Raw genomic sequence first — 12,426 nt, 5'->3', positions numbered from 1 at the left:
AATACAGTATATTAAAAGTGTAGTTCACCCACAAAAAAATGCTGAATATTTAAATCCAAGATGTAGATGAGTTTGTTTCTTCATCAGATTTGATGAAATGTAGCATTCCATCACTTGCTCAACAATGGATCCTCTGTAGTCAATGGGTGCCGTCAGAATAAGAGTCCAAACAGCTGATAAAAACAACACAATAATCCACACCACTCCAGTCCATCAATTAACATCATTTGAAGCCAAACTTTGCGTGGTTATAAGAAACAAATCCATAATTTTAAACTTTAAATCAATTGTTTCAAGCTAAAATATGGGTCCTCTGTCCATAATATTGATTTCTCCAGTAAAAAAAATAATCTGGTCTGAATCTGGCGAGAAAAATGCACAAATCAAGAACCCTTCGCAACAGTGCAAAACTGTTCTATTTTAATGTGAGAGGATAGACTTTTTCACTGGAGGAAGCGTTATTATGGATTATAGACTTTTATTTATTATGTTGGCCAAAAGTGATGGTTTAAAGATGGCTTGATGATAAATGTACAAACACACAGCTTTCGGCTTCAAAAGATGTTAATTGACAGACTGGAGAGGCGAGGATTACTTGTGGATTATTGTGATGTTTTCATCAGCTGTTTGGACTCTCATTCCGACGGTAGCCATTCACTGCAGAGGATTCATCTGTTCCAGTGAAGAAACAAGCTCATCTACATCTTGAATGGAGGGTGAGCCATTTTCATCAATATTCCTTCAGTGTGACACACTCTAGAAAACTTTCATACAAGTGTAGAGTACAATTACAGCACATAAAGAAGAGAGACAGTACTGTGCAAAAGTCTTAGGCCACTAGTTTTTTCACTAACAAAAAAAGGTTTTAAATCAGTTATTTCTATCTTCTGCTGTAGTGTCAGATGGAAATATCAGTTCACATTTTTAAACATTTATTTTGCCATTAATTGTACAAATTCAGAGAGATTTGTGTATGCATAATGAGTCTGACAACATCCAATGCTCCACACAGAGATCTGATCTCATCATCACCCAGTTTGTCTGGAATTACATGAAGAAACACAACAAACTGAGACAGACTAAATCCACAAACTGTGGCAACGTCTCCAAGATGCATCAAGAGACCTATCTGCAAAGCTGTTATAAGTTATAGCCTCTTGTGTAAAAATGCTATAAAATAAGGATGCTGTCAAAAATAATGTCATAAATAAAGTTTCTTTATCAATTAACCTCTATTAACTAAAGTAAATCAACATTTGGTGTGACCATCATTTGAGTTCACTGCAAAAAATGCTTTTCTATCTTAGATTTCTTGTCTTGTTTCCAGCCAAAATATCTAAAAATTCTTAAATCAAGAAGGATTTTCTACACGAATAAAAATTATTGTCTTGTATTCAGAAAAAAAAAAAATCAATATTAAGTGCATTTTTGCTTAAAACAAGCAAAATAATCTGCCAATGGGATAAGCAAAATAATCTTGTTTTGTCTGTTTGAAATAAGATTTTTTTGCTTACCCCATTGGCAGATTATTTAGCTTGTTCTAAGCAAAAACTCACTTAATTTTGACTTGTTTTTTCTGAAAACAAGAAAATGATTTTTACTCGTCTAGAATATCCTTCTTGATTTAAGAATTTTTAGATATTTTGGCTGGAAACAAGACAAAATTCTAAGCTAGAAAAGCATTTTTTGCAGTGTTTAAAGCAGCTTTCGCCTTAATTAGACTTGCACATAGTTTTTCAGGTAGCTTTGTAGATAGGTCTCTTGAAGCATCTTGGAGACGTTGCCACAGTTCTTCTGGATTTAGTCTGTCTCAGTTTGTTCTGTTTCTTCAAGTGATTCCAGACAGACTGGATGATGACGAGATCAGATCTCTGTGTGGAGCACTGGCTGTTGTCAGACTCCTTGTGCAAACAAAAATCTCACTGGATTATTTCAATTAACGGCAAAAGGAATATTTGGAAATGTAAACTGATATTTCCTACTGACACACTACAGCAAAAGATAGAAATTACTGACTTAAAACCATTTTTAGCAGGTGAAAATTCTTGTATCCTAAGACTTTTGCACAGTACTGTATGTTTTCACAAATCACGTCATATGCATGTAATGTTACCTGTGGATTTAGAGGATACAAAGTCAAGAATCTCAGTGCAGAGAAGGAAAGTGTGATAGAGCTCAGTTTGCTTGAAGAAAACCCATCGATGCGTCTCTAACCATTTCAGAAATGCTCCAGTGTTCACCTGAGAGTAAATATTTTTACAGATATTAGATGTTTTAGCCAACAGCTATGGTGGTCTGGTTAATATTCTCATAAATACCATCCTACCTGAGCAAAGGGCACACTTGGCCACATTAACCACTTGTTTTCATTGAGCATGTAGAGCGGGGTTTGTCCAAACACCTAAAAACAGAATAAACATGTATGATCAGTCCAGGACAACCAGTACATAGAATATATAGAAATAAGAAGCAGATGTAGGGTTTCATCTTACTGGAAGACTTAGAAATGTATTGAAGAAATCCACAAAAACTTCATCTTTCAGGAGAAATTTGAGTTCCATGTTGATGGTTTTCTCTGCAAATATGTTGACACACAAAGATGAGTTTAACTGACAACGTTGATACAATTATAGTATGCAAAGTTTCCTAGTTGCGTTTAATAAATGTTATAGTTCTTGATTGTGTTTTGGTTTGCAGGTGTGCTATGGTTTCATTTCCAACCTGTTCAAAATTATGTTTAAACGATAGTTTTTTGTTGCCTTGACAACAATATTATTTACTTTCTTCTGCTTAGAATCGTTAAACTTTTAGGTGTCTGCCAAATTAAATAAATACAAATCTAAATCTAAATACACGTTTATCAACCACACTCTGGTTAGGCTCTCATTGTATTAGAGATGTGTTAAAACTCATATGTAATCTATTTTATAACCACTTTATCAGGATTAATTATTAAATACGATTATCTATTCTTCTTATTATTATTATTATGGAGAAGCGCGCACACGTGTGTGTCGTCACATCCGGTCGCGGCCGTCAGCAGCGGTCTTCCTCATCCTCGAAGGAGTCACCGGGCGGTGAGAGCAGAAACGAATTACACAACGTTTTCAGCTACCGGAGACTGAATTAAACTGCATTTCCGCACTCCGAATTCGAAGTAAACATCATTAGCGTTTTCACACCGTGGATGGATCATGGAGTGTGTAAGTAGTGCGAGTTTAAACTGAGGCAGAGTTGATCTGACAGACTCGGTGTAACTGAATGACAACGAGAGGCAATTAAACTAACGGCGGTTTTTGTTTATTATTGTGTTACAATATGCAGTATCAGCTAAAATGTTCAAATAGATCACTGAGTGTTGTTAGAGTAGTGACTGTTGTGTCGTGTAATGCTTCCCATTCATATGAAGCCAGTTACAGTTCGCCTGAGGTTACGTTAGTGTATTGTTATTAACGTTACTAGTACCAAGTTTACTACGTTTTACACTAATAGTGCTTTAGTTTGCTGTTGTTAGACAGTATTTATCTTATTGTGACTATCAGTGTTTATCTTAACATAATGGTCTAGCTAGTAAACTAAGTTTCTCACACCACCTTACTGATATCTGTCAACTTTCTCACTTATTGGTCAGTTAACAGGCAAAGCAAACTTAGTCCATAGATGAACCGACAGAGCTTAAGCTTTGAGGTTAAACTCTAATTGTCTGAAGCTATTAATTATTTGAAATAGTTAATTAATGTAAAACAACTTGAATACTTTCAAGGGAGCAGAACTGTCCTGCTATTAACGTTAGCTCCTCTGGCTAATGTGTATTTGCTAAACACATTTTAAGCCTTTGGTTACTTTAGTATAACAACTTAAATTCAACTTATTGTTAACCCTCTCCTAACTCTACTGTATTATTTTTAATATACAATTTCTAAGGCCTCTAAATGATCAAAATGTTGCTGAAAATCTTCTTGCACTCAGTCTAGTACATGATTGATAGTTTATACTTTTTTTTTTTAGCAAGCAAAAGGCATTGTATAAAGTCCACCTTCATGTTGTTCATGTATCTTTTTGTTGTGCAATCTTGACTGATTTTTATATAATAAATACAAAAAAGTATATTGTTAGTAATATTTTAAACTCAAACGAACACAACACAAAGGGACTGAAATAACTTTTCAACAAGATTTTCAAGTTTACAATAAGCATAATTTTTGGGTAAAATCTAAATATGAGGAATGTTGTTTACATATATAGGTTCAGTAGACATACCTTTAAAATGTGATTTTTCTAACCTAACTATTATTGAATATCTCAGGATTTACTGGGTTTATCACAAGAACTATTACATTTATTAGGGAAAAACAAAAATGAGCTTTGAAAGTGTTGACACCTTGACATTGTTTTTCAGGTTCCTGCTGTTCTAGATGAGTTGGACGGTAAAAAGGAGGTGCACATAGAGGGTAAGAATGTGAATAAATAAAAATGAGACTGTAGTCCTGCGATGACCTGCGGCTCGTGTGTGAGATATGTAAGCAGATCCTAGCAGGGGTTTGACTTCAGTGTTTAGAGTGAAATCTGAGACTGAAGTGACAACAGAAATTTGATCTAATCACACTTCTCAGACACTTTTTCTCTCATATTTTTGTTGGTTGTGGTCTGATGTTTTAGATAATGCATTTTTGAATCCTTTTTTCCTTGTCTTTCAAACCAGATCCTGAGCACAATGTCTACACCCGCTTTATGAAATCCCACCGCTGCTATGACCTGGTGCCCACCAGCTCAAAGTTAGTGGTGTTTGACACTTCTCTACAGGCGAGTACTCACAAAAAAACAAACGTTTTTAAATGTGCAACCTTGTTTACAACTCATTCATTTTCATAATATCACACATTTCTGTGTGAAACCAAAAAAAACAAACTTTATTTTACTCATAATTAAAGGAATACTTCAACCAAAAATACTCTTGGGCCATCCAAGATGTAGATGAGTTTGTTTCTTAATCAAACATGGAGAAATGTAGCATCACATCACTTGCTCACCGATGGATCCTCTGCAGTGAATGGGTGCCATCAGAATGAGACTCTAAACACTTGATAAAAACATCCCAATTAATTCACACTCCAGTCCATCAATTAACATCTTGAGAAGAAAAAAGCTGCTGTTTTTAAGAAACAAATACATCAGCTGTTTGGACTCTCATTCTGACGGCACCCATTCACTGCAGAGAATCCATTGGTGAGCAAATGATGTAATGTTACTTTTCTCTAAACATGTTCCCATGAAGAAACAACTCATCTTCATCTTGGATGGCCTGAGGGTGAGAACATTTTCATGTTTGGATGAACTATTTGTTTAATTAATTAGAAAATGTAAACGAATTGTCTATTCCATGTCAGAATACAGCCAGCCTAAATGTGCATTTGCTAAAACCATGACTAAATAGCATTTCAACTATTTTATCATTATTAATGTAACAAGTGATGTTAGCACGAAAGGTACGTTGTTTAAGACATAGAACACGTTATTACTTTTTAATAAAGTATAATTAACATACACACACACACAAAATATTTGGAATTATATGAATAATTGATATCAGGATCAGGCACATGGGGTCAGTATTGATTTCATGTTGACTTTAGGGCTTGGATAGATATGCTCTGTACTCTGTGTCAACATTCATGACATTTAAACTGTCCGAGTGCCCGCTGGTTATTTTGTGGTTGTATGGTTACCAGGTGAAGAAGGCGTTCTTTGCTCTGGTGTCTAATGGGGTGAGAGCAGCGCCTCTCTGGGACAGCAAGAAGCAATGCTTTGTTGGTAAGCAAGCTTTTTTATATTTGTAAAATTTAACTTATTGTGTTTGTTTAATAAGATTACATGGCATATTACAACACAACAAAGGTAGAGCAAATGTATTGTGTTTTGATTGAATCAAGTTTGACAATTATGTTTTAATATCATGTGGATTTTAATAGCATTTCAATTAAAAATTAAATGTATACAATTTTAAAATTAATTAAAAAGTAATACTTTTATTCAACATGAACGATGATGGTAAAGACATTTATCATCAAAGAATTGTGAAAAATAAAATCTATCGTGTTTTTCACACAAATATGAAGGAGCACAACATTTTCAATATTGATAATAATCAGCAAATCAGCATATTAGAATGATTCCTGAAGGATCATGTGACACTGAAGTCTGGAGTAATGATGCTGAAAATCACAGCAATTCATTACATTTCACAATAACAGTTATTTTACATAGATAATGTTACTTTAAGTAGTAAAAATATTTTACAATATTACTTTTTTTTTTACTGTGTTTTTCATTCAAATGCATGCGGCCTGCTTTCAAAAACCAAAATACTTACTGACACCTTAAGTTTTTAACAGTAGTTTTTTAATATTATTAATACTTAATTAAAATTGCATAATTAATTCACAGTAGTTAATTGTAAAAAAAAAAAAAGTAATTGAGATTCAGCTTATGTGTGTTTCTTTTTTTCTATTGTAGGTATGCTGACCATCACAGATTTCATCAATATACTTCATCGCTATTACAAGTCTCCTCTGGTAGGTCTCCTCTTCCCATTGACATTTTAATCAGGTTTTTTGATGAGTGTTTAAAGATTTCATTCTTTTTTTTGTCTATTTTAGGTCCAGATATATGAGTTAGAAGAGCACAAAATAGAAACATGGAGAGGTGGGACTGATGTTCATGTGTAATCGTGATATTTACACTCTGATGTATGAGCCTATGACTGATCTGTTCTTTATCTTACAGAGGTCTACTTACAAGACTCCTTCAAACCTCTCGTCAGCATATCGCCCAATGCCAGGTAAGAGTTTGTTGAGTGCATATCGAATGGTTCTGTTGGAGAGTTACGATTAGGTCTGACATTTTTCTCTCTCTCTCTTAGCCTATACGATGCCGTTTCATCTCTCCTAAAGCATAAGATCCACAGATTACCCGTCATTGATCCTCTAACAGGAAACACACTCTACATCCTGACACACAAGAGGATCCTCAAATTCCTGAAACTCTTTGTAAGCTTCCTGTCCTGTATCCGCTCACTGAATGTGATGCATGAAATTAAATCTAGACATTCATTTGTGGTAATGCTCTGTCACAGAGCGGTTGCTGTAATTCTATCACAACTTTTTAAGTAACTGTTGCTAAATTTCCTGTCAATCAATTGGCACAACTTGGGATTTTGTTTTTTCTAGAACCACAGTCTTCATGTTTGTTAACAATCTGTCCCAGATATCTGAGATGCCCAAGCCTGCGTTTCTGTCTCAAACGTTGGAGGAGATGAACATCGGAACATTTCACAACATCGCAGTGGTTCACTCAGATACGCCGCTCTACTCCGCGCTCGGCATCTTCGTGGATCAGAGAGTGTCTGCCCTTCCTGTGGTGGATGAAAATGGTGAATGGAAATTAATATATTATTATTATTATTATTATTATTATTATTTTAATATATTCTAAATTCAAATCTCTGGTTAAACCTGTTTTTTTCATGGTTTCCCCGTTTCGTTTCTTCCAACAGGACGTGTGGTTGACATCTACTCCAAGTTTGATGTTATAGTAAGTTTTGTGTGTTTGTTGTTTCTAACTAGAGCGGTGCACATTGATCTGTGCTGGTGGTGTTAGTTTATTGAATGTGTGTGTGATGGTGTTTCTGTTTCGATTGGACTCATTGTGTGTTTAGAGCCTCTGGTGTTTTTGTTGTATCGATCGGTTTGGATGAATGCAGCCAGTACATGATTTTGTTTTTAACATTATTTACTTAATTCTAAATAATAAAGGAAGAGTTTACCCAAAAAGGAAAATTCTGATCCAAAATAAATTCAAGATGTAGATCAGATAGATTTGGAGAAATGTAGCATTCCATCACTTGCCCACCAATAGATGCTCTGTAATGAATGGGTGCCGTCAGAATGACCAAACAGTGGGTAAAAACATCGCAATAATTCACAAGTAATCCACACCACCCCAGTCCATCGGTTAACATCTTTTGAAGCGAAAAGCTGTGTGTTTGTAAGAAAAAACCCATCATTAAGATGTTTCATTCTGACTTCAAACTGTTGCTTCCAGCTAAAATATGAGTTCATAATCCATAATAATGCTTCCTCCAGAGAAAAAGTCCATCCACTGTTGTCTCTCACATCCACATATTTGTTTAGAGCTCTTTTTGACTGTCTTGGCTTGTAAATGGTGCTTGATAATAATCAGACGACTTTTTCACTGGAGGAGGCCTTATAATGGGAAGATATTTAAATGTTAGTTTTAACTATTACTTCAAAGTCTCTGTTTTGTATCTCTCTGCATATGTTTGTGTCTCAATGTGGTTATGTCATGTCATCACACAGAATCTGGCCGCTGAGAAGACGTATAATAACCTGGACATCACAGTGACTAAAGCCCTTCAGCATCGCTCACAGTATTTTGAGGGTGTGCTCACCTGCCGAGCCAGTGAGACACTAGAGGCCATTATCAACCGACTGGTGGAAGCTGAGGTGAGAAATACACACATTTATATGTCTTTTCTGTTCACCAAGTTTGCGTTTAAAAATGTAATTTATTCTTGTGAGTCAAAGCTGAATTTTCAGAATCATTACTCCAGTCTTCAGTGTCACATGACCCTCTCAGAAATCATTGTAATATGCTGATATGCTGATTTTCAGGTTCACAGGTTAGTGATCGTGGATGAGCAAGAGGTTGTGAAAGGCATCGTGTCTCTGTCTGATATCTTACAGGCGCTGGTGCTCACCAATGGAGACGACGGTAAGACTGCATTATGATATAGTGAAGCATTAAAGGATTACTCCACTCTCAAAATAAAAACATCCTGAATATTTACTCACCCCCATGTCATCCAAGATGTTCATGTCATTCTTTTTCAGTCACAAAGAAATTATGGTTTTTAAGGAAAACGTTCCAGGATTTTTCTCCACTTCAATGGTGCGCAACGGATTGAAGGTTAAATATGCAGCTACGTGATCCGAGCCAAGGAATAAGGGTTTTATCTAGTGAAAGAAATAGTTTTATTTTTTTTTAAACTTACAATTTATATAGATTTTAACCTCAAATGCTTGTCTTGTCTGGCTCTGAGTGTACTCTGTGTACTCCAGTTCAATACAGTTAGGGAATGTCGAAAAACTTACTTTCTCCTCCAACTTTTAAAATCATCCTACATCGCTGCAGAAGTACTAACCCAGTGTTTAAGAAGTTTAAGTTTTTCGACATACCCTAACTGTCTTAAACTGGAGTACACAGCGTGCACATGTGCATTGACCAACACAAGCATTTAATGTTCAAAAGTATATACATATTATTATTATTATTATTATTATTATTATTATTATTATTATTTATTTTTTTAAATGACTGACTGATTTAGAGAAGACCCTTATTTCTCGGCTGGGGTCGTCTGGAGCCCTTTTAAGCTGCATTGTTAACTTTTAATCCGTTGAGCACCATTGAAGTTCACTATTAGGAGAAAAATCCTGGAACATTTCGCTCAAAAATCGTAATTTCTTTGCAGCTGAAGAAAGACAGACTTGAATATCTTGGATGACATGGGGATGAGTAAATGATCAGGAGTGATCCTTCAATGCTCATATTGTGTTGTTTCAGTCAAGCACAAAATAATCTTTATACAACCTTCTTGATATGACAAAAAGACAAAAGTGTGCCTTTGTAGTTAACTTTATGGCTTCTTCTACAGCTGTTGTTAGGGATCAGTTTATTTGTGATTGATTATTTTGATCTGTTGACTAGCCTTTTTTTTTCTCTCTCTCTCTTCAGGAAGTGCTTGATGGAAGACAAGTGAAGCAGGACGTCTCTGTGTTTCCTCATCTCTAAATAAGCCAGCAGATCTTCCAGATTGATAAAGACGTCTATGACACAACCATCCCAGACACAGGAGCTAAAAAAGTACAACCGACTGATCAGAGTGAAGAAAGACATGCTCAGAAAAGACATTTGACTCTTTTCTAAGAACAAACTCTTTTATTAACAGAGCCTCTGTACCACTTCAGGGAGTCACCAAGGAAATTACATCATTTAATTGGATAGAATTTAAATAATTTTAATTATGTTACTCGGCATACTGTTTTTGCTGACTTGACATCCATCTTTCACATTATTTCCCTCAGAGAAGGAAAACAGATGAGCGTTGGAAATGCAGATGAGATTTTTGTGCAGGTGTTGGAGTGTCAGTGAAGCGGAAAGCGAGTATGAATTCATGCTGACAGACTGAACCATTCCGTTATTGATCAGGACGCGGTTTTGCAGGGTAACGTAGTGTTTTTCTGTCGTGGGCATTTGATGTTGAAGACTGTTTCCACACTACACACTGATACGACACGCACTGTCTCTCTGGCAGTGTTCAGAGGAAGTTTCATTGGTTTATTCAGATCCAGTTTCTTTGAACATCAAACCAGTTCAGCACTAAGAGCCAACTTCCTTTATAATGTGAAGATGAAATGCTATGCTAAAATGTTTTGATATTAACCATTGAATATTTATAGCATTGGAAACAAACACAGCTCAAATATTAGCATCATGTATTTTAAGTATATTATCACAGAAATGTATAGTTAATCTTATTTTCCCTGTTGTTTTGGGCTGGACAGATCAGTGTGTTTGACTTCTAGTTACTTTTAACATATTGCTACTGATTTGATTCTGCTAGCCACATGATCTCAATGGATTTGATCAGTGTTTTAACATTTGAAGAGGAAGCAGAGTGTTTTCATAGACTTAACATCACACAGCTGTTTTCCTGTCAGCTGTGCATTGTGGGTAAATTGTCATGCCATTTCAGTTGGATGTGCTTCCACAATTAGCTGTTTGATATAATTTGATGAAAACGTACTGTTAAGGTCCAACAGTGAATTTTCATACATTTTTGTAACCCATCATGAGAAACATCGGATCAGCTCTGAGCGACTCGCACTTTTCTTGTTTTTATTGTTGCTAGTTTTGCTATGACATAAGATCATTCCGTCATTTTATTGTAATATATATTTGCTGGTATTTCTCGCTCTGTTATCATTTTTATGCCACACATGATGGATCTGTAAATACACCTGAACTGTTTTCTAATTCTCTCATGGATTCTCTCAAAGATGTTTTATTCAAGGCACAAGCAAAATAAAATGTATTCAGTTTATCAACTGTTGCAGTTTCTATGTTGGGGGTAAACAGAACTTTTGTGGAAAACAGTGTTTTTTTTTTTTCAGGATTCTTTGATGAATGGAGGTCAGAATAGCAATTATCTGAAATAGAATTCTATATAATGTTACATACTGTCATTTTTAATCAATTTAAAGAATTAGTTCACTTCCATAAAAAATAAATTCTTTCTTCAGTCAAAAATAAGTTTTTTAGAAAAAAACAGTCCAGAGGATTTTTCTGTAGCTAATGAGCTGAAGGTCCGAATTGCAGTTTCAATGCAGCTTCAAAGGGCTCTACACGATCCCAGCTAAGGAATAAGGGTCTTATCTAGCAAAACAATCAGTCATTAAAAAAATAAAATGTACTTTTTAACTAAAAACTTAACTTCATGCATTACTTAATCACGCACACTTTTTTTTTTATTGTTTATAATTTTTTTGGTATAAGATAATATTTCACTAGATAGAGCCTTATTCCATTGCTGGGATGCTTAAAGCTGCATTGAAACTGCAATTTGGACTTCCAACCTGTTGGATCCCATTGAAGTCCACTATATGGAGAAAAATCCTGGGATGTTTTCCTCAGAAACCTTCATGTCTTTTCAACTGAAGAAAGACATGAACATCTTGGATGACATGGGGGTGAGTAAATTATCAGGTAAATATTTTGTAATGCAACCTTGGCTGATTAAAAGTATGACTTTTATTTTTCACAAAAAACATTGTCATGATCACAAATGACACATCTTTTAATATTCTTTGGCATCTAAAACATGATTTAAAAGTTTACGTTTCTTAGAGTCATATATACTTGTCTAAGCATGTGTCATCAATTAGCTGTCTCTGACTCATTACTGTTATAATAATTGTGCTAATTAATTTTCAGTGCGCATGAATTCAGTAATAGCCAGTTTGTTTCTCACAGCAAAATTTCTCAGAAGCCTTAAGAGTAATTTCAAAGCTTAAGAAATCTTTAACGAGTAGTCTTTAGAAAGCAAACATAAATGTGAACTTACACTACAAAGATTTTTAAAAATGTTTTATAAAGTCACTTCTGCTCACCAAGCCTGAATTTATTTGATCCAAAGTACAGCAAAAACAGTAACATTTTGAAATATTTTTACTATTTAAAATAGCTGTTTTTTATTTAAATAAATTTCAATGTGTAATTTATTCCTGTGATTTAAAAGCTGAATTTTTAGCATCATTAATCCAGTCACATGATCCTTCAGAAATCATT

The 12,426-nt window shown here is 34.8% G+C and overlaps 1 protein-coding gene across 1 annotated transcript; it reads left to right on the top strand.

Moving 5' to 3' along the window:
- The first annotated feature begins 3,037 nt into the window (after window positions 1-3,037).
- On the top strand, window positions 3,038-11,182 carry prkag1 (protein kinase, AMP-activated, gamma 1 non-catalytic subunit). The gene is made up of 13 exons (XM_073851213.1): window positions 3,038-3,203; window positions 4,400-4,451; window positions 4,703-4,803; window positions 5,730-5,811; window positions 6,514-6,572; window positions 6,657-6,702; window positions 6,784-6,838; window positions 6,920-7,046; window positions 7,264-7,429; window positions 7,553-7,590; window positions 8,376-8,522; window positions 8,691-8,790; window positions 9,814-11,182. Exons 1-13 carry the CDS (start codon window positions 3,195-3,197, stop codon window positions 9,822-9,824), a joined length of 993 nt encoding a protein of 330 aa, XP_073707314.1. The 5' UTR covers window positions 3,038-3,194; the 3' UTR covers window positions 9,825-11,182.
- Window positions 11,183-12,426: the final 1,244 nt, after the last annotated feature.

This window comes from Garra rufa, chromosome 12 (genome assembly GCF_049309525.1).
Source record: "Garra rufa chromosome 12, GarRuf1.0, whole genome shotgun sequence".
Taxonomy (NCBI): Eukaryota; Metazoa; Chordata; class Actinopteri; order Cypriniformes; family Cyprinidae; genus Garra; species Garra rufa.
This window is presented reverse-complemented; position numbering and strand designations above follow the sequence as displayed.

Coding starts and splice junctions, on each gene's coding strand:
- prkag1 (XM_073851213.1), top strand. Junction 5,812..6,513: donor CAAGAAGCAATGCTTTGTTG/GTAAGCAAGCTT, acceptor TTTCTATTGTAG/GTATGCTGACCATCACAGAT. Junction 8,523..8,690: donor ACCGACTGGTGGAAGCTGAG/GTGAGAAATACA, acceptor GCTGATTTTCAG/GTTCACAGGTTAGTGATCGT.